The sequence below is a fragment of the Panthera tigris genome, chromosome B1 (genome assembly GCF_018350195.1).
Source record: "Panthera tigris isolate Pti1 chromosome B1, P.tigris_Pti1_mat1.1, whole genome shotgun sequence".
Classification (NCBI taxonomy): domain Eukaryota; kingdom Metazoa; phylum Chordata; class Mammalia; order Carnivora; family Felidae; genus Panthera; species Panthera tigris.
Window position 1 is genome coordinate 85,307,340 of NC_056663.1, and position 23,582 is coordinate 85,330,921.

At 33.7% G+C, this 23,582-nt stretch overlaps 1 protein-coding gene across 1 annotated transcript in view; it reads left to right on the forward strand.

Annotated features, from left to right (window-relative positions):
* Positions 1–23,582, forward strand: part of MGAT4D (MGAT4 family member D) — a 58,220-nt gene extending 34,638 nt beyond the window's left edge. Inside the window, exons 6-12 of the mRNA XM_042983857.1 lie at positions 2,991–3,104; positions 5,211–5,286; positions 6,831–6,945; positions 9,916–10,046; positions 13,934–14,041; positions 15,375–15,540; positions 22,528–23,582. Coding sequence (XP_042839791.1) covers positions 2,991–3,104; positions 5,211–5,286; positions 6,831–6,945; positions 9,916–10,046; positions 13,934–14,041; positions 15,375–15,389 — 559 coding nt within the window. The 3' untranslated portion in view covers positions 15,390–15,540; positions 22,528–23,582. The remainder of the gene's footprint in view (positions 1–2,990; positions 3,105–5,210; positions 5,287–6,830; positions 6,946–9,915; positions 10,047–13,933; positions 14,042–15,374; positions 15,541–22,527) is intronic.

Consider the following 23,582-nt stretch of genomic DNA (forward strand, 5'->3'; position numbering starts at 1 on the left):
GTATATGGTTACTTGTGGAGATCACAAAAATATTACTTGATGTATAGGGATACTTACGTTTTGCTATAAAATGTACAAAGACGATGTCACTAACTGGTATTTTAGCTAGGCTTGAAGATCATGTGTATCAGAGAACTGTATTAGATGATTCAAAAAGATTCGCATGATGATAAGGATATTAATGTTAACAATACAGCATAAAGGGTTGGAATACAATTTTATTTTTTGTGAGACTAGAATAAAACTATAATTTAAAATTTTAATGTAGACTCATAACTTTTCATTTATATGCCTACATTTTTCTGTATTGAATTTAGCTCAAAACCCTTTTCCTAGGTCTTCTCATTGGGGTTAATGAGAGATTGCTCTATATGTTATTGACCCTAAATTTGAGACCACATAGTAATTGTTAAAGGACCCGACTAAGGTTATATATAACCTTATATGAAACTGTATGTAGCTATATGCTTTATATAAAAATGTAAAGCTGTATGGTTTCCATACTTTTATGACTGTAAGGTAAAATTATTCATTTATAATGGCAACAACATACAATTATATTATTTTCTCTAGTCATTGGCAATTCGCAATTCTGGTATCATTATCTCCAGGACTTTTGATGCTATCCGTAACCTCATAAGCTAGAAAAGGTTTAAAGAATCCTAGAAAGATGTCACCACACAAGATTCAAGGGTCTTGCTTAAGACAGACTGGAAAAAAAAAATGAGCCTGGAATCTTTATCAGTAATGGGAAATTATACCGTCAAGATAGAAATTATTTGTAACTGGGCCTTTGTTGTTTTGAGACTTTGCATGAAATTTTCTAGAGGACAAAATTTATAAGCTTCTGTAATCCTATTTTTTGATGATTGTATGTGCTGCAACTTAATGTTATTTTCATGTACCTCTGCTATTCTAAATTGTTGTACAAAGTTATGCAATTTTACTTTTTTAAAATGTAGGTATTGTGTTACTAATTTTTACCCCAAAGCAAGCAGAATTCCTCATTCTTTTCTTTGATCCAGCATTTTCTACTCTCCAAGGAACATACTAAAATCAGTGTTTAAAAATCTTTCCAGTTGATACACCATAAAATCAGAGGATTCAGGAAGACTTTCATCTCCTGCACTTCCCCATTTACACTCCCACCTAAATAAATAATAAGTCAACAAGCAAATAACCGGAAACTCTTCCGCTGATGCATAGAGCCTCGTTAGAATCGAGTTACCTGTAGAACAGTTCTTTCCCTGGAGGGGAGTGTATTGCTATGCTAGGTTTTATCTAGGTTCCTAGATGAGGAAACTGAAGGTTAGAGCAAGTAAATGGCTGGTTAAAGTTTGTAAGTGATGGAAGCAAAATTAGCAGAGACCCTTTTCTGGGTTCAAACCCCACATTCTCGGTAGCACATGCTGCTGCTGCCACCCCATGCTCATGATACACACCAATTTCAAAAATTTGGAAACCATTTTAAAAGCAAACAAAAGGAATAAAATTGTCTGCATTCTAATGTCACAAGAAGGCGACACAAGCACTGTGATCAGGCGCCAACAGACTTTGGAAGAAGGGGTGAGATGATGATGTGCATTTGTTATTTGTGTAGTGGTATGTGGGCTGAAGAGCCCGAAGCAAGTTTGTAGTTTATGGAATTATTCACGGTGAATATAGTATGATGACTCAAATTCCAACAGTGTTGTTGAGGGAGACGTGTTATCTAATACATGGTAACTGAGATTCGTTTGTATTGGAATTATGCAAAGTGAGAACTGCCTATTTTGCACATAATTGAGATTGTGCATGTAAAACTCTGCCCTGCTTTTCCACCTATTAGTAAAAAACAAACATTTTCTCGAGACTTTAACATTTTAATAAATAATGTAATGCCTAAACGTAAATCCCACTTAAAGTCGTATTCTCTCTAAAGGAAAATCATTCAAAATGCTCTACCTGGTGTCCCATCCTTTACCTTGATGGTGGAAGATTTGTATAACAGCTTTTGTGAGCCGTGTGTTGTGCATTTTAATGATGGTCTATAAATATTAACTTAGAATTTTTTTTAATTTTCAATTTTCTTCAATTTTAATATATATTTTTATTTTATTTAAATCCAACATACATTGTATGTTAGTTAACATATGGTGTGATGATTGTTTCAGGAGTAGAATTTAATGATTCGACGCTTAACTTTTAACACTCAGTGCTCATCCCAACAAGGGCCTTTCCCAAAACCCATCATCCATTTATCCCATCCCTCCACTCAACAAAATAAAGATTATAAAAAGCATACATAGTCATCCAATGAGTGTGGACAAGAGTCACCCTTAATCTTTGCTTGCTGTGATGAGTCTATAGTTTCAGGAACCACAGTGCTGTTATCCAGTAGGAATCTTATTAAACTCAAAAGTATGCATTTTTTTATTTTTTAAGTTTATTTATTTACTGAAAGAGAGAGAGAGATAGAACAGATGGGGGAAGGGACAGAGAAAGATGGAGAGAGAGAATCCTAAGCAGGCTATGTGCTGTCAGCGCAGAGCCTGATGCAGGGCTCAAACTCACAAACTGTGAGATCGTGACCTGAGCCCAAACTAAGAGTCAAACACTTTACTGAATGAGCCACCCAGGTGCCCCAAAACTATGCATTTTTAAAAATCACCTGATGTTCTAGGCTAACTCACTAGTTTCATTATTTTGAATCTTTTAGTGTATATATATATACGGTTGTAAACTTGCAAAAATTTAAAGTGCCTATAATTTTTATGAAAATAAACTAATTTTATATTGTATATTTTAACTTGTTGTTATATTGTGCACTAATTTATAAAAGAAATACTTTAGCTAAAAAGTATTAGTTTCATAATGTGGATATCATGTATCAACCTGTGAAATAATTCGAATAAAAATATTACATGGACGTGCATGAAGACATTCTTTTTAAGTATTTGTTCATTTGGTAAATCAAATATTCAATTACAAACTTCCACTTCTGTTTACAGATTCAAAAGGCAGCTGAAGTCTGGATCCTTGGAAGTCATTTCAATACCTGCCTTTTTTTATCCAAACATGTTACATGTCAAGCAGTCAACTGAGGACTCAGGAAAATTAGAGAGGTATCAGGGCACCCGGGTGGCTCAGTCGGTTAAGTGTCTGACTTCAGCTCAGGTCATGATCTAACAGTCTGTGAGATCAAGCCCTGCGTTGGGCTCTGTGCTGACAGCTCAGAGCCTGGAGCCTGCTTCGGATTCTGTGTCTCCCTCTCTCTCTCTGTCCCTCCTCCATTCACACTGGATCTTTCTCTCAAAGATAAATAAACATTAAAAAAAATTCGGTATGATGTATTAGAAGACAGTATTCTCAAATAACAAACGTCATCGGATGTACTGTTGGAACCAGCATCTAATAGATCCCATTTCACAGTCAGTTCTTGCAAGAATGACTGTGTGTCCCTTCCCAGTCTGCGTCCAGCGACGTCAGGTTGGTAGCATGAAATCAGCGATGGTAGGAGCAATTACACTATGGAAATGGGCAGAAGCTACAAATCGTGGTTCATCCCCACCCCACTCCCCAGAAAACATTTACCACCAGCACTGGATTATCAGTGTTCACATGTTCAGCTGATAATTAGCAAGGGCATAATGAAGGGGGAAAAAAGCCTGGGGTTATAAATTATTACACGTGCCTTCTAATTCCAGCTTTTCTGTTTGTTGGTCATCCTGGCAATTTAGCCTTTGTTTTCTTAGCTTCTTCCACTTTCTGGTGTGTATAATAAAATCTACATTGTATATTTGGAAAAATCGTGGTGAGAATAAAATATGATAGTATTTATGAAAGAATTGTGAACAATTAAAAGGTTTGTATGTGTACAAAGGAACACTACTGTTTGATTATACATGTGGAAGGTATTATAAGAAATGTAGTAATTCGGTTCCTCAAAACTTAATAGAGTAAAAGAAATGCCAGAATTCAGAAAAAACATCTTATCCCAGGAAACTCATTTAGCTCTGTTTTGTTTTATAATAATAAATGGTATGTCAGAATCTGGAACTCTCTTAAGGATTTTGTTTTAATTAAGTAGTCAGTTTTTAGAGTCATAAAGCTGGGAGGCATTCTAGATCCTGTTTTTCCTTCTGCCCTTTATGTCTCTATCATTTCTTCTTTAAAAAAAAATCTCTCTTGGAGCGCCTGGGTGGCTCAGTCAGTTGAGTGTCCCGACTTCAGCTAAGGTCATGATCTCACAGTTGGTGAGTTCGAGCCCCGCGTCTGTCTTGCTGTTGTCAGCGTGGAGCCTGCTTTAGATATTCTGTTTCCCTCTCTCTCTGCCCCTCTCCCACTCACACTCTCTCTTTCAAAAATGAATAAACATTTATTTAAAAAAAAATCTCTCTCTGCATCATCCCTCTCCTTCCCATTCCTCTGCTCTGGACCATTCCTCTGCTTCAGGTGATTAATGATCTGTTTGCTTTCCCTAAGCCTCACCTAGCCTGTCTTCCAATTCATTCTCCATAGTGTAGACAGAAGAATCCCTTTTCATAGGAGATCAGGTGCAAAGTTTCCTTCATGATCTGGTCTCTTCCCACCTTACCATCGTCAGCTTCTTTTCCATCCATTCTTGGTGCTGTAGATCTAAGGTGGCAGGCTCTCTCACATGCTTCATGTCTTTGCGATACTGGTCCTCTCACTGAATGCCCTGCTCCCTGCTCCACCCGCCCTGTCTTATGTTACATCATCATTGCCAACGTCTTTGTATATCACTTATCTAATCATTCAGATCTTATTATTTGTCCATATTTTCATAGAAGATTATGAAACCCAGAAGGGCGAGAGGTGCATTGTGTATTGTTCTTTGTATGTTAAGGAACTGGCCTTGCATCTAGCTTAGTGTTAAATTAGAATCAAGTTTCTTCTTACTTTTATTTGAACGGGACCTAAGATGAGAAAGGATATTAACTTTCTTGTACAGATCAAAAATTAACTGACCAAAACGTAAAATTAATAGATTATGCTTGTTCTAGTTTAGCGATGGCAGATATCGGCCACTAAATGAAGATGGGAACCTTTTTGATGTAACTTTTCAGTGTAACACTCAATTTCACTTACTTTAGACAGTACTCCATGTTAGCAAAGGGCTAAACAAAGTTTGTGTTTAATTACTGGTGTGCTTATAAATAATTATACAATAATGACAAATATTAACAGATTTTATTATTTATCTTTAGTTGGCACATCAAACAAGTACTGGATTTTTGTTTTTTGATGCTGTATGCCCAACCAAAGGCCATGTATTATTTACAGGTAAGACCTTGGTATATATATGTATAATTTAAAGTGGAAGTATTATGTTCTCCTTCCTTCCTGCTTGTATTCCTCCACCTTACTTTGTATTCAGAAAATAAGAAAATGCCAAAGAAAATGCCAAAAGGAAGTTGAAAGTTGATTTGAACTAAGTCTTCTAGCGGGGTTTACTATTAACAGAGGAAATCATAGTTACCTGAAGCAAACTGCAAATAACTTCTCAAATTAGAAAAAAATAGAAATTATGCTCCCTACATTTCTCTCACCGCAAATTTATTACATTAAACAAACATTTTGAACACTTAATATACGCCATTGGTACCCTACATTGTCTCCTCTTGTATTTTATGTTCTACCCACTTCTACAGTGCCTTACTATATTTCTTAAATAAATAAACTGTATATAGTTTGGATCCCCTGAATTCTGGCATATTCTTAAATAAAGAGTTTTATGTTTCAGCCGTGAGTATATACTTCACTATATGTGACAATGTGCAGTTGTAAGGAGAGTTTGTAAGATATCACTGGAGATGAGAGAAACGTTAGAAAAAAGCCTGAAGCAAGGTCTTTCTCTTTTACCAGAAGAAAAAAAAAGAGCCTTTTGATTTCTGGTTAACAGAAACATGAGATCCACCCAATGTATTCTTCCCAATTTGAAACAATGTGATTCTAGTTTGTGCTCTGGTAACGTGCTTGCGGATTTCCACATTTTTCTGAATCATTTAGGAGGCCCTCTTATTGTATAGATTACCCATAATATATACAAAATTAAAAGAATAAAATTCTAGGGGAGCCTGGGTGCCTCAGTATGTTAAGTGTCTAACTCTTGATTTCGGCTTAGGTCATGATGTCACAGTTCATGAGATGGAGTTTCGAGTTGGTCTCCGTGCTGCCAGCACAGAACCTGCCTGGGATTGTCTTGTCTCCCTCTCTCTTTCGCGCCCCCCCCCACCCACCCCCCCCCCCCGCCCCGCTCGTGCTCTTCCTCTCCCTCTCTCTCTCTCTCTCTCAAAATAAATAAATAAATAAATAAATATTTTTTAGGAGAAAATTCTAGTTTCTCTTTCCCCCTGTCTTATGGAGAACTATTCTTAGGCTTATGTGTACCAACATTCATCTACCCAGCTAGTTGTGGATGAGAGTGTCAGTTCCCTTTCATCATCTCATTGCCAAGCACAGACCCTGGTTCTCTTGTGACAGGACCTGGCGCCTATCATCTCAAACATAAAGCTAGTTAGGCTTAAACTGGGAATGGAAGTATTTGTAAGGATGTAAATAGATACGGATAAATAGATTTTTTTCAATGAGGATTTAGATTGAGTGTTGCATATTACTACTTAGGAAAGAAACCTCATCTCTGGTCTCAGAATCTCAAAGTGAAAACTAATAGTAAATACCCTCAGTGAATTGAACTAAAAATAAAATAACCTCATAAAAACTGGTTTTTCAGTGTATTCTATTGAGAAAGTATTTTCAGTTCTCAAGCAAATGCAATTTATTCAATGGAAGCATCAAAGGAACTAATGACTTTTGTTTTTTTCCAGCTAGAAGATGATATCATAGCTAAAAAGATGTACTTTACAAAAATCACAGATTTTGTGCATAATATCACTTCAAATAATTGGTTTTATATTGAGTTTTCAATTCTTGGATTCATAGGTAAGCCTTGTATTTTCTAGCACACAATAATCTTAAAATTTCTTAAACTTATTAGTTTGTTACTTAATGGAAAGGAATGGCATGATTTCTGTGAAGATACTGTTAATTTAACAGTAAGATCAAATTCAAGTATCTTGAGTTTCAGTAAATGTATTTTTAAACCAATCTTCCTGAGATAGACAATATAAATAAGCAGCCTATACATGTGATGAAAATGTAAGAAAGCTACTACTTGCTAAATGCTTGCTGCAAGTCTGGCCCACATGTTAACTCAGTGACTAAGGGGTACTGCTCTATTTTACATGAAAACTCAAAGAATTAAAGTTGTAAGACAGGAATTCTGATTTAGGACTGCCGTACTCTAAATTCCTGGTAATTTCCAGTATGCCAAATGTGACATACTTAGAAAAGTATAAAAATATGTGAATCATACCCACCATGGAAGAATGCCTAAAATTGGGCCAATCGTGGGATTTTAAAAAAAATTCTTTTATAGACTTTCTTTCTTCTTCCTTCCACTCTTTCTACCCTCCCTCCTATACTTTTTCTTTTGTTTGAACCTTGTGGCCGCAAGTTGAATTACCACACTATTTCATGGTGCATATCATCCTTGCTTTCATACAGGAGCCCTCTTTTACTTTGTTCTTTCATTTTTTGCCCAGTCCCTACTCCCACTTCCTCCCACCCCCCAATAGGCTTCCATTCTAATATGTTCAAAGTGTACATATAGGGACACCTAGGTGGCTCAGTCGGTTAACAGTCAGACCTCTGCTCAGGTCACGATCTCACAGTTTGTGAGTTCAAGCCCCGCATCGGGCTCTATGCTGACAGCTCAGAGCCTGGAACCTGCTTCAGATTCTGTGACTCCCCTCTCTTTTCCCCTCCCCTGCTTGTGCTTTGTCTGTCTCTCGCTCTCGAAAATAAATAATAGACATTTTAAAATGTTTAAAACAAAGTATACATATAAATATGCTTATATTGGTGTTTATCATGTTTTTATCTGTTTAAAATTTACATAAATGGTGATGTGATATCCCTCTTCATGCCCCTTAACATTTTTGTCCTCAAAACTAGATTTTGAAACTGTCAACATGTTGATTTGTGTCAATTTAGTTTATTGTTTCTTACTGCTGTTGCATACGCCCCACATAATAATGCATTTGACTTCTCCGTCCTCAAAGCGGTTAACTTTGCTCCCAACTCTCTGCTGCCACAAAGAAATGAAGTGACATATTTTGTCCCCTGGATCAGGACCACTGAGGGAGAATATGACTGTGTTTCTAAGTCATGCCAGATTACTTTGCAGATTGGCTGTACAGTTTATAGTCACCTAAGCAGTGCGTATGAGTTCCCACCTCCCCATATGCTTGACAACATGTGATTTTATTACATCATTTTTTATTTATTTATTTTTGCCATTGGGAGGAGTGTTAAGAATTTCTCTGATTGCTAGTGAAATCTGTTATTCATATACTTACTTGATAACTTTCTTTTCCATACTTTCTGTCAAGTATTGCAGAATCCAATTTTGAAACCCCAAAGGTTTATGCTCATCTTTGATTTAAATACGAGGAAAAATTATAGGTAACAGCAATACCTGATAAGCTTGAAGAGGAAGTAATTTTGTTGATACATTACTGTGAAAATTTGAAATTTTTTGTATCTTTCTCACCAAAGCCCGGTGTGAGAAGGCTGGAGAATATTCACATTCTGACCAAGAGCACACTGAACAAGGAGCATTGTATATGTAATGCTGAAGTCTTATTTAAGCTTAAGTTTACAACAGCTTTGTTTTTTGTTGTTAGTGTTGTTATAAAACTAACAATTTTCTTACTCAATATTACCAAAAATATGAGTTTGCTAAATAGAATTTTACAGCATGCTGACAGCAGATAAGGAAAAGACAAATATTGATTCAACTATTTCCATCATTAAATCACTTACTTTGGTTACTATATAAAAACCAAAATATTAAAATATAACTATACATTTGATTAAATAACTCATACAGATTCAACTCCTAGTAAAGAAAAGGAAGCATGATTACTTCCTACTATCATATTTATTAAATAGGTGTATTTTACACTATTTACTTTAACATTTACCTGAATCTTATACCTTCAACTTCAGTTTAAAATCAAAGATGCAGTATATTAGAAGAAAGCAATTGGACCTAAGGAAATATCCTACTTTAAAGTATAGCAAATCTTTAAGTATCACAAATATAAGATAGAAATAAAATTCTTATAAAATGAGGGGTGCCTGGGTGGCTCAGTCGGTTAAGCAGCCGACTTTGTCTCAGGTCATGATCTCGCGGTCCGTGAGTTCAAGCCCACGTTGGGCTCTGTGCTGACAGCTCAGAGCCTGGAGCCTGCTTCTGTTTCTGTGTCTCCCTCTCTCCTGCCCCTCCCTCATTCACGCTCTGTCTCTCTCTGCCTTTCAAAAATGAATGAATGTTAAAAAAAATTTTTTTTTAATTCTTATAAAATGATGCTCAAATATTGAAATAATGCTATATTTTAATCAAAATTAAATACTAAACATAAAAAATGTGGTAGATTGATAAAGTTCTACAAAAGTCAGGTTATAGATCCGCTTCTACAAAATGAAGTAAAAATTATAGCTTCTGTACATTTCATTTTATGTATGTATCTTTCACAAGACTTAGAAATTGATCCTCATTGGTTATCAAAATTGGTTTCCTGAGGATATTCACTATTCTAAACCTGCTTCACACTTCTCTCTCCCAGAAGTGGTAATCTGTAATACTTAAGCAGATATATTATTTTATTATCCTTCAACTTCATGAATGCTTTAAGGATATACTTATATAAGGATATATTTAATTTTTAATGATTTTTTCGTCCTTTCTCTTGTGAATAGAATGAACAACTATATATAAGGGTTATTTTATAATATATGGTATAAACACTCGAGAGTTATTTGGATTTGTTTACTTTTTCTTCGTAGGAAAGCTATTTAAATCTGAGGACTTAACTGACTTGGTGCGTTTTTTTTTAATGTTCTACAAAGATAAACCCATAGATTTGCTTTTGGGGGATATTTTTCAGGTAAAGATGTGTAACCCAGGAGAGACTCCTGTGAGTATTTCTTTACTTTGTAAATACAAACTATTTTAGGAAAATACTATCTGTCTAATGTAATTCCCTGAAATTTGTTTACAGAACTAAACCTGATGAGTGCACTAGTTTTTAAGTCTGGTATCCAGAATTTTTACTGACACTTATACCTACTACATGAAGTAATGACAGGCCACAAATTTAGTGAAAAGTGGAAGGAAAGTGACAAACAAACAATAATAAAATGATAGATACAAATCAAATATTCAATATTTACATCACATATAAGTGGTCAAAATATGCCAGCTAAGAGATAGTTCATCAGAATGGATTAAAAAACACAATGCAATTATTGCTGTCTGTACTCAGTTAAAATATAATGAAATACATAGGTTAAAAGTAAAAGATGGAAAAATAAATACCACGCAGACAATAACAAAAAGAAATCTGTACTAGCTATATTAATATCAAAGTAGACTTTGGTGCCAAAACCCAAAAAATTTGACCAGGGATCAAGAAGGATACTATATACTGGTAAAAGAGTCAAATCACCAAAAAGATACAACAATCCTAAAAGTGTATGCATCTAATAAGAGAGACTCAAATACATGCATTGGAAGATGACAGAATTAAAGAGGGAAATAGATTAGTCTACAATTATAGTTGGAGACTTCAACACTCCTCTCTCAAGAACAGAACTGGTGCGTAGAAAATCAGCAGTGAGATAAAAGAATTGAACAACACCATCTACCATCTGGATTTAATTGATATTTAAAAAGCACTACGTCCAACAGCAATACAAAACACATTATTTTAAAATACACATGGGGACTCCTGGGTGGCTCAATCGGTTAAGCATCTGACCTCAGCTCAGGTCATGATCTTGTGATTCGTGAGTTCGAGCCCTGCATCAGGCTCTGTGCTGAAGTGCAGAGCCTACTTGGGATTCTCTGTCTCCCTTTCTCTCTGCCCCTCCCCTGCTCGCTCTTTCTCTCAAAATAAATAAACATTTAAAAAGAAGAAATTAATAACAGAAAGATAACTGAAAATCTGCAAGCACTTGGAATTTAAACAATACACTCCTGAATAAACCATGAATGAAAGAGGAAGTCTCAAAGGAAATTAGAAAATACTTTGAATAGAATGAAATGAAAATACAACCTACCAAAATTTGTGGGATTCAGCTAAAGCACTGCTTAAGGAGAAATTTATCCTAGAAGAAATCTTTATCTTAGAAGAGAAGAAAGATTTTGCATTAATAATATCAGCTTCCACTTTAAGAAACTAGAAATAGAGAGCAAAATCAATCCAAATCAAGCAGAAGTAAGAAAATATTAGCTATGAAGTCCGAAAGCAACAAAATTGAAAACATAAAAGTAGTTCTTTGAAAAGAGCAAGAAAACTGATAAGATTGACAAAGAAGACTCAAAAACAAATCATCAATAATAGAGACTATCATGATGCATACGTATGAGTGTGTGTGTGTACTAACAAGATATGTAGATTATATGCTGAAAACCTAAAAATGCTGATGAAAGAAATAGACATACCATGATCATGGATTGGATGTGTGTAAATGTGATATGCAGATAGGTATGTATGTAAGCAAGATGTTTAGGTTGATATGTAGATGTTGGTATGTATATACTTACCTATCTACATATCAACCTAAACATCTTGCTTGATAAAAACATTATTTCAAAGTAGATCACCTATCTAAATATAAAACAAACTTTAAAACCTTTAGAAGTGTAAAAAAATATCTTCAGGATCCAGGAGAAGAGTTCTTAGACATGATACTAAAACTATGATCCATTTTTTTAAATTACTAAATTAGATTTCATCAAATTCAAATCTTTTGTACTATAAATTTTACTGTTAGAGGATAACATACCACAGACTATGAAGAAATATTTGTAAATTCCATATACAACAAGGACTTGTATTCACAACATATATAATATTCCCAAAACTCAATAACAGGAAAATAACCCAATTAAAATATAAGCACAACACTTGAGTAGACACTGCTAAGGTAGTTTCTCCCTTACTGCAATAAGCAATTAACTCAGCTTTCCTTTAGCAGAACTAAAGGGGTATTTTGTGGGAAGCCAACATTTGATAATGCCATCTCATTAGAACTTCTATTAATAGCTTAGCAAATATTATCATATTTGCTGGTTTTTAACTCCTCAACTAATTTTACCTAACCTTAGTTTCAAATTAAATTAACTCTAGATTATTTAAATACTTTACAGTTATAAAAACAATCCTTTAATATAATACTTTCCTACATGTTTGTACTGAGTAGAAATACATTTAAGTAAGCCTGCTGTTTAAAGATTGCAAAAATGCAATCTACCAAGTGGGAGAAGATATTTGCAAATAATATATCAGATAAAGGGTTAATATCCAAAATATATAAATAACTTATACAACTCAGCACCAAAAAACTCCCAACTAATCCGATTAAAGAATGGGCAGATAACCTGAATACTTTCCAAAGAAGTCATGCAGATGACCAACAGACACAATGAAAAGATGCTCAACATCACTCATTATTAGGGAAATGCAAATCAGAACCACAATGAAATAGCACCTCACACCTGTTCGAATGGCTAAAATAGAAAACACAAGAAATAACATGTGTTGACAAGGATGTGGAGAAAAAGGAACCCTTGTGCACTATTGGTGGGAATGCAAATTGGTGAAGCCACTGTGGAAAACAGTATGGAGTCTCCTCAAAAAATTAAAAATAGAATTACCATATGACTTAGTAATTCCAATATTGAATATCTACCCAGAGAAAACAAAATACTAATTGGAAAAGATATATGCACCCCTGTGTTTATTGCAGCATTATTTACAATAGTCAAGATATGGAAGCAACCCAAGTATCCATCAATAGAGGAGTGGATAAAGGTGTGGTATATATACAATGGAAAATTACTCAGCCATAAAAAAGAATGAAATCTTGCCATTTGCAACAACATGGGTGGACCTAGAGGGTATAATACTAAGTAAAATAAATCAGAGAAATACAAATACCATAATATTTTACTCATGGGAAATTTCAGAAACCAAACAAATGAAGAGATTGACAAACAGAACCTTAAATGTAGAGAACAAACTGGTGGTTGCCAGAGCGGGGAGGTGGGTGGGGAGATAGGAGAAATAGGTGAAGGGGATTAAGAGGACACTTATCTTGATGAGCACTAAGAAATATATAGAATTGTTGAATCATTATATTGTGTACCTGAAATTGATACAACACTATGTTAATTATACTTGAATATATTGAGTATATAAATTTGAGATGTATTTTTATGAATTTTTAAGTATACAGTATGTAAAGTAATTCTCAGTGATCATAATAATTTCAAATGTTTGCTTGTAATATTAAGGGGTGGTTTCACAGGTCATCTTTCTTATTTTTATTTTTAATGAGATTAACCAAATCTTTTTTCTATAAAGCATAATATTGGTTGTTTTAATCATGTTTTTTTTCTACTTAATACATTGAGGGGGGTGTAACAGTGTAGGAATTAATTAATATGAAAAGACAAAGAATAATATAGTCTGAGAGAATGGATAGAAAAATACAAAAAATTTCATTTATGTTGTTGAAATAACAAGAAGGGAGTGGAAAATTATAGTTGGTACAGCAGTAGCCTGATTTTCTATGACAGAGTTCAAGAAAATACATGCTTTAACTAACACCTTTTTGTACCTCAACTTTTATTATTCTTATGAAGAAAAATCTAAGTAATAAAGTTTTATTTAATGTTTAAGTATTAAAATAGAACTCTGGCAAAAACTAATATAATACAGAATTCTTCCATCCATAAAAGCAATAAAAAGGAGTATTTGGGTTGTTACAGAAGATTATTGTTTCTCTTCTTCCCCAGGAAAAATGTGCAGAACGAAATAAGCAAATTCGTATTCGATATAAACCTTCTCTTTTCCAGCATGTGGGTATACAGTCATCATTCCCTGGAAGAGAACAATATTCCAAAGTAAGATTTTGAAATGTTACTTGAGTAATATATAATGTCTTGTGAACTTATAAAATATTGTTCAGGAAAGGAGAGATGGAAACATGAGACAGACTGTGAAATATGGTTGTTTAAACATAGTTCATCTTACAATAGCTATATGTTGTGAAGAGCAATCATCTTTTCAAGACCCAAGTTATCTGTCATGGTTAGAAAAATCTAGCCTATGTTAACTTCTTTGCCTTACTATTATGTAACAGCTGTGCAATTCAAGTAATGACTAAAAACATGTTTTAAAAATCATAATATACTCACTATTTTAGTCTAATATTTAAAATTAGACAAGAATATTTCCAAATAAAATGTCCCTATTATCTAATTTAGATGTATCAACATTCTTATTTCAGATCACTATTTATTGTATCAACAAAATTTGATTTTTTGGTATTGTTTGGTTTTTATCATTCTTAAATTTTCCATCATTTTTGGAAACAATGTTATTTATAATTGAATTAGCATCTTGGTAGGGTAGAAGAAGCAAAGACTTCGGAGTCAAAACACCTAGTTTTTAGTTACGGTGACCTATGTCCTCTGTGCTCTCTTCAGTCTGTAAGAGGGAGAAGTTTAAATTAGATGATCCTTAAGATGTTTTCCACCTTTGAAATACTATTGACATCTCTCCCTTCATTTCTTCACACAACAAAGCAAATGATTGCTTTAATCTTTGGCAGTTGAAATGAGAGAAATGCACGTGCACATACTCTCATCATTTCATTCATTATTTATGATCAGCCCTCCTTCCACCTTTTCTACTCCTTATCTCTATATATTTATTGTACTGAGTTCTTTGGAACACTGCCTGAAACATAGTGTGAATTTAGTAGATGTTAGCTATTAGCTATTATGCAAGGTGAAATTCTAGATTGAAAGTATTCATTAAGCAAAACAGACAAGTGTCTGGTATATTGAAAATTTATGAATCTGCATGCAAAAAATAACACCATAAAAATACATAAAACATAGCTGCAGGTGATGCAGAAAGAAATTGGTCTATACCATTCTATTTGTTGGTGCTGTTATAATGGAACTCTTTTCTTGCATTGTATTTTTTTGCTTGATGAGCTGTTTTAACCTTACCTTTGTAAATTTACAACCGATAAAGTAGAATATTTATCTAATCACTCATATTTTAATGTTATAACCTAGCTCTTAACCTTTTTATACCTCACACCATGTAAAATAGAAATAAATAACAATTTAGTGACATGTCCAATGTGGATTGTATATTTTTAAAATATATATTACTTTAATTATTATAATTATTTAATCATATTATTTTAAAATTTTCTAACAGGATATTTATTATTAGGAGTTTCATAATTCGAGTACCTTCTTTAAAAATGATCAGCATCATTCTTTGGAAAAAATGACATAATGAGGATTAGTCTTAGTTCTCAACTTTCTTCATAGTGGCTAAGAGACTATCTCATATAAAAAATGAAGCCTTTGATAATATAGTGGTAAGTATAAAGATTGATATAAATATATAGAAAATTATCAGATATTTTTTAGCCTTATTTTATAATCATATTTTGTGTATTTTTAAAACTTTATACATATAACTTTCTGATATACTCTCTAATATTTTGTTTGAGAATAATGAGTATTTTCTTTTCCTTTTTATCATATACTGTATACATACAATGAATTTGGAGACAATAGATCTCAGTTTGAAGCCTCATTCTTATCAATAGATGCAACACTATGGATGAATCTCTAAAACACTGTGCTAAATGAAAAAAGCCAGATGCAAAAGACTATATACTCTATGATTCAATGTGGAATTCTAGAAAAGGCAGATCCTGATATCTCATTATGATTTTAATTTGCATTTCTTTGATGGCAAATGATGTTGAGCATCTTTTCATGTGCTAGTTGTATGTATGTATATATGTATGTGTGTGTGTATATAATGAAATATAGATTTTTACCAAATATGGATTTTAATGAAATGTAGTATATAGTTTATGAAATGTCTGAGTATTTGCCCATTTAAAAAAGTGGGTTGTTCACCTGTTTACTTTTGTTTGTACATACATGGTCTCAGCTTATGACTTGCTCTTTCATTTTCTTAACAGTGCCTTTCAATGAATGAAAGATTTTCACCTTGATACAGGTCACTCCACCCACACCTCCACTCTGTCCATATAGTTATGTCATTGCTTAGTTCAGTATTCAATGATTTCATAACGAGAATATAAAACCTGTTTACACTTAAACTGCATAGTATGCTCCATTTTTCCTTTATTATGCAGCTTTTTTTTGTTTTAAATTTGCTTTATTTCAATGTACTTATCACTAATTCATCCTCAGATTCCCTGCGAATTATCTAAATCTGTTCCTGATGTATTCAAACATTTTAAAAATCATGGCTGAATGTTGAATATTGTTGAATGCTTTTCTGCATTTCTACCACTTCCTAACCTTGAAAAATCTCTCTCCTGCAGCCTTCTGACCAGCTCTAGCATATATCTTAGGAACCAGGCAGTTGATTTTGCTGTTTTCTATATCTCAAATCTGTATCATTCTTGGTCAACTCATTTGTTTTAGTAAAGCACACTCCCCTCTCCCTGGTAATTTCTTGAGAAAGATTGTGTAGGAGGTAAATTCTTGGAAAACTAAAACATCTTAAAATGACTGCAGTCTATCAAACTTAATTGTTAGGTTGGTTAGGCAAAAGATTCTGAATTCTGATTTTTTAAGGTATTCAAGACTGTAACTGATGAAAAGTAGTTAAAGCCATTCTAATTCCTGTTTCTTGGTATCAGACCAATTTTCCCATCTGTAGACCTTTAAAACTTTTCTTCTATTTGAGATTCTACAATTTCATGATGATAAGATAGGTCTATTTTTATCTATTGTGCTTAATATTTGGTAGGGCTTTTTAATATGAAAACTCGTGTTTCGATTCTGGAAAATATTCAGAAATTATTTTGTTGATAAATTTCTCCCTCTGTTTTCTATGCTCTTTTTAAGGAACTCTATTTCAAATGTAAGATTCCTTAGATTGATGTTCTCTCTGTCTCTTACTTTCTCCTTCCTATTTTCTTTCTATTTGCTTCACTGTCTGAAAGTTTTTCTGAATTTTGGCTTATATCCTTTTTATGAGTGCTTTTTTTTTGTTTTGTTTTTTGGGAAGGAGGGCAGTTTTCATTGATTGGTTGGTTTGGTTGTTTGTTTGTTTTTGCTATTGTAGCTTTAATGTCTGAAGAACTCCTTTTGTCCTCCTAATGTCATTGTCCTCTTTTATAACCCTTGGTTCTTATTTTATGATTGAAATACTTCTACTTAACCCTCTGAGGATTCTAATATTTTTAAAATATTTTTTTTAAATTTCTTATTCCTGCATAGTTTCTATGGTCGATCTGTGGTCGTTTCTGATGTCTGCTGCTCTGCATAAGCATGTATATTCCAACTGTGACTCTCCAGTTAACCCCAGGGCCCTTGCCTGTTCCCCTATATCCACTGTCTCTTCAGTTTTGGTCATCCTTAGAGCTACTCTCACCTTTGTCAGTAGCTGGTGCCAGTGTGTTTTAGAATTTGAAAACTTCCCCTTCTCATCTGGTCTCATATGCTTTCCATCTGACACTCCCTCAGAATGATTTCTATGGATGGAAGGGTGTTCATGCAGAATTAACATTTGATACTTCAACAGTAAAAGGGGCACAATCTGCAACTATGTGAATGGAACTAGAGGGTATTAGGCTAAGCGAAATTAGTCAGTTGGAGAAAGACAAATATCATATGACTTCATTCATATGAGGACTTTAAGATACAAAACAGATGAACATAAGGGAAGGGAAGCAAAAATAATATAAAAACAGGGAGGGGGACAAAACATAAGAGACTCTTAAATATAGAGAACAGAGGGTTGCTGGAGGGGTTGTGGGAGGGAGGATGGGCTAAGTGGGTAAGGTGCATTAAGGAATGTACTCCTGAAATCATTATTGCACCATATGCTAACTAACTTGGATGTAAATTAAAAAATAAATAAACTACTAATAAAAATCATCAAAATCTTAAAAAAAATAAAAATAAATTAAAAAGGTACATAGTATATAACCAAAAGTATGCATTATTTATATACATACCACTTCACCATGAAAATGTGGGTGCATTTCCATGAAGATAACCCTGCATTCTGTGAGTTCAATTAGACCTGCATCATGTTGTTTGTTTGTTTGTTTGTTTTATTTATTTTTTTAGTGGGACTGAGGTCAGCAAAATTTGAAGAAGGTAGCGCAGGTAACAAATTTCCCAGGCAACTTCTTTATCTGTTACCCTCTCAGTCACCTGTCTTTCTAACAAGCTCCTTTCGGAATGTCTCCCTTCTTTCCTGCAAGAACAGCAAGAGACCACCACCACCTCATTTTTTCCCTCCCACATTAGGAATTTGAAATGCCTTCAGCACCCTCCACTGCAACCAGATTTCCCTATCAAAAACAATTTCAGGGAAATAGGGAACTGTCCTTTTGCTAACATTTTTAGATATTTAAAATTAGGTGTTTCCAAACTGATGAAAGAGCTGCAGAATGGGCTACCCCTTCCATTTTCCAAAGGGTGCGTTTCAAAATGCAATAAAATTCAATCGTATCAGATTTTTAGCTTTGTTTATATTTATTAAATAATATACATATATCCAGCTGAACATTAACAAAAAGAGCAACAATCCTCTGCAATTTCCCCATCCTTATCTGACTCACCAGAGGCAAAGACATTTAATCATTCTGGTTTAAATGCTTGGTAGTTTTCTTTATATTGCTAAATAATACACTTACGCTGCTAATTTTTATTTATCCACATTATTTTTCCTGCAGTATAGATGAAAATTTAGCTACTTATTCATTTTTACCATGTCTTAGTCAGTTTGGGCTGCCATAACAAAAAACAAAACACACGCACACACAAAAAAACACAAACTGGGTGGCTTAAACAACAGAAATTTATTTATCACATTTGTAGAAGCTGGGAAGTCCAAGATCAGGATGCCAGCATGGGGGCTTTTGGTGAGAGCCCACTTCCTGGTTTGTAGACAGCTGTCTTCTGACTATATCCTCACATGGCCAAGAGTAGAGAAAGGTCTGGTCTCTTTATCCCACTATAAAGGCACTAAAGTCATTCATGAACATTCCACCTTTTTGACCTAATTATCTCCCAAAGGCCAAAGGTTATATTTCCAAATACACTGAGGATTTAGGCTTCAACATATGAATTTGAGGAAGGAGATGCAAATATTCAGTTGATGGGATATTATGACATTGATTATTTTGCCCCTTTCTTTTCTGAGTTTTCTTTTCTGAAAGAATAATCAAATATTAAGTTTACTGAATTGATCTTCTATATGTCATAGCTTTTATTTACTATGTCCTATCATTGGTTTTTCTATGCACTAGGTGGATTCCTTGACTAACTTTTCTAATGAATGTTTACTTTATTTTTATTTTATTCCTTTTTCCCTAGCATCTACTTGTGTTGTGGATACAATTATTCTCAAATCTCAGAATACTATTAGATCTCTTTATGAAACATTTTTATTTTTTTTAAGTTTATTTATTTATTTTGAGAGAGACAGAGAGAGTGCAGAAAGGAGACAGGCAGAGAGAGAGTGGGACAGAGAAGCCAAAGCAGGCTCTGTGCTGACAGCAGTGAGCCTGATGTGGGTCTTGAACTCACGAACCATGAGATCATACCCTGACCCGAAGTCAGATGCTTAACCTACTAAGCCATCCAAGTGCCCCTCATGAACATTTTTAAAGTTCTTTTCTGCATTCTGAATGCGCTGTTTTTTCTGTGACCAGATAAATCTATCTGCTTGTCTATTTTGATCTGTCTGTTAGGTTACACACTTTCCTCAAATATTTAGTGATTCTTGGTTGTCTGGTGGCAAATATGGGTAATTTTAATTCCTCTCCCTCCCCACTCCTTTCCCCACACTGCATTTATCTTCATATTCCTTTATAAAATTGAAAGGAATGAGGCTTCCTGAGAGTTTTTGGTACATGGATATAATTTGTTGGCTTATGGCCACCATAAATCGGTTAAGCTCCGACTCCGGCTGAGGTCATGACCTTATGGTTCATGAATTCGAGCCCCTCTGCTGTCAGCACAGAGCCCACTTCAGATCCTCTGTCCCCAGCCCCCACCCCTTTCACACGTGTGTGCGTGCACTCTTGCACGATGAATAAACATTTAAAGAAAAAAAGAATTTGTTGGCTTACAAACTCTGTTGTAGAGTATGTGGGTGACTAGGCTGTGATTGTTTTGTGTTGGAGTGTTTTTCCGTTTTTTGTTTTCCCAGTGGTTTGAGTGAAGGGGCACCAACATCGCAACCTATGTCCCAAAGAGCTTTGTTCTGGGACACAGGTTCACCCAGTGCCTGCCCTAGTTGCTAGTTACATCTGGGTGGCTCATTCAGCTTTCCTTAGAGAAGACTATGTGTATCAGTTGCCTGGGGCGAAAAGGCCTTGCAGCTCTCCCGTGCTCCTGACAACACTCCCCCTTCCTTCTTCAGGGTTAGCTCCGCTTTGGCTTCCATCTTTCATCAAATTTGCTATCTCCATTCTAGCCCTATGTTCCACATGCTGAAGTCACAGACTGCTCGGCTCCATTGTCAGGCCCCACTCTTCCACCAGATTTATGTCTCTCGTTAATTTGATTAAATGTCTCCTCAGCTGTGGGCCTCCTCTATTCTTTATGTCGTTTGGAATTACATCTTTTTCGTTCATTTACTATCATTTCAGTAGGCCTAGCCGTCCACTACCTAGAAGAGTTTAGATATTACATTTCAACTTTTGTCAACTTTTAATTTTATTAAGTAAAATAAAATTTACATTCATGACCCCAGCAAGATAAATGTCACCCTCTTTTCTTTAACCAGGTCTAACATAGCAACACTTTAATATTCATTTCTTTAAGTCTTTTTAAAAAACTTTTATGTAAAATTTGTTCCTTAACCAGTTAAATTATATATTACACTTCTCACAAAACTTTTTAAAATGTAAGATAAATTTTCTATAGTTCATTAAGGAGAAAAATAGTTTAGTTTATTTCTATTCATCTAGGTAGTAGTTCAAAAATAATTTAATAAAAACATTTATCTTGGTGATGAATATTCTAAGTTTTAAATTTTTAAAAATTTTGCCTGCCATCAATTTAAATGTTCTTTATCATTTCATGTTCTACGTCTATAATAAACATAAAAGAGATTTAGAAACAACTAAAATATTTCTGTATGAATAATTTCTGAAAACTCAAATAAGATACTTAGTTTTTCTATTAGTTGGTAAGCAAGAGAATAGTGTGTTTTTATAATTTGCCAGCGCTGCATCCTACATGAAAAGTTATTTTTGTTTTACTGCGGCTCACTGGGCATAGGGCAAAGTGTTTCAATGTGTTAAAGTAGGGTTACCAAATAAGATACAGGATACCTAATTAACTTTGAATTTAGTTAAACAATCACTTTTTTTTTGTATGTGTGACCCATTTGTTTTATTGCCGTTGCTAAATCTACTAAGCCTCGTTGGAGGTGATGGAGGGAAAGGAAGTAGATAGATATCTCCCATCAAAATGCTTTAATTGAATTATTTGAGTTTATGCCTTTGACTTTTATTAAATAACAATATATGGCATATTTGCATGTTTTTCAAGAGTATTATTTAAAGTTTTGTTTTTGTTTTTTTTTAATGTAAAGATACATGTGACAACTTTCTCTTAGCTAGAAAAAGGATATTCTTTCCCAAGGAGTAGTCATGATTTCTTTGGCCCATTGTGGGTATTTTTGTTCCCTTTGACTAACAAGAAATTCAAAACTAATTTAATATGAAATGTAGTACTCATATTTTCTTGCATTCACAGCAAAATTTCTCCAGTTCTAATTTTATATTTAGTCTCTGATTTTCTTTCATATATTAGTGTTAAAAGATTATTATGTTTCAATTTTATGTTTATGTTTATTATGTTTCAATCTTAAATCTTTCCTATATTTATTTATATTTTAAATTATAAAAATAAAGTAAATGTTTAAAGATATCTGGATATTGTCATATTAGGGGCACCTGGCTGGCTCAGTAGAGCATGCAACTCTTAATCTCGGGGTTGTGAATTTGAGCCCCATGTTAGGTGTACAGTTTATTTAAAAATATTTGTACCTTATCTATAACAGTTGGTTGGCTTTAATGATAATCCCAGGTATCCCAGTGATGGAAATCTATTTTCAATAATTTTAACACCATGATGGTATTAAAATTGATATTGTCTAATATATCTTAAGAATCATGTCTTTGCCAATTTAAATATTCTTCTCTACTTATAAGGTGAAAGAGTGGTCAAAAGGATAGAATAAAGAATGTTATAAAAATTTTTCATAAAAATAATTATATTCTTGTGAATTAATTAATTTCTATTTAATTAATTTTCTAGATATTATACACTTCTTGTTTTTATTTCAGAAAATATGAAGATAATAAACATAACAAGAAAAATTCTGTAATACATTGGAACCTCAGATAAGCCTGATTTCTCATGGCATCTTTCAGAAATTATAATAATGAAAATGCATAATTGTATAGAAGAGAATTCAGAAATTAACACACTTGTAGGCTTGAAAGTGTTAAGCTTCCTCTTATGTCAAGGAAAATTACAGTGTTTATTTATGATGTTTGTACCCTTACTATTATAATTTAATTAAAAAAATAGTAAAGGCAGGGAAGTTTTTGAAAATTAAGAAATGAATTTTGTTGACGTAGTTATGCTATCACATAATCTTAATAAATAGCTAATAGTTCAGAAACTTGTCATGGATAGGTTCTGTGTAAATTGGTATATGTTCTCATCCATTTTGTTAGGACATCTAAAGAAAGCACAATCTAAGCCTGGGTCTGGCAGTGCCACAATATCTTCTTGTCTTTTAAATAAGTGCATTTAAAACTATAAACTTACCCCTAACGTGCTGTTTGAACTGGTTTACCAGCCTCTTGATATTTATGTATTCCGATAGTCATTCAGTTCTAAAAGATTTTGTAATTTCTCTTATTATTACTTTCTTAGCTCATGGGTTATTTGGGAGTGTTTTCTTTTTTTTCCAATATGTTGGTTTTTGCCATCTTTTACTGTTGATTTCTCATTTAATTACATTGTTCTTAGTGGATTTTATCTGTGTGATGAGATTTGAGAATTGTTAAGAATGCTTATGTTTCATGTGAATTTGAAAAGAATGTATAGTGTCTGTAGACTCCCTTTAAAATATGTTGCATTCATTTGTTTCTTATAAATGTGTTTTGTGCTTTGAAAACGTCTTCTTAAATATTCCCAATTATTGGGTGCAGAATTCTCTTATATCAGGCTTTTTAATTTACTTATTCAGGTTTTTAAAATTCTTCCTGATTTTTGTCTGCTTGATTATCAGTTTCTTATAGGAGTCTATTAAACTCCACTATTCTTCTTGTTATTCTGTTGAGTTTTATTTTATTTATTTTGAGAGATAATAAGAGATATTTCTTCTTCC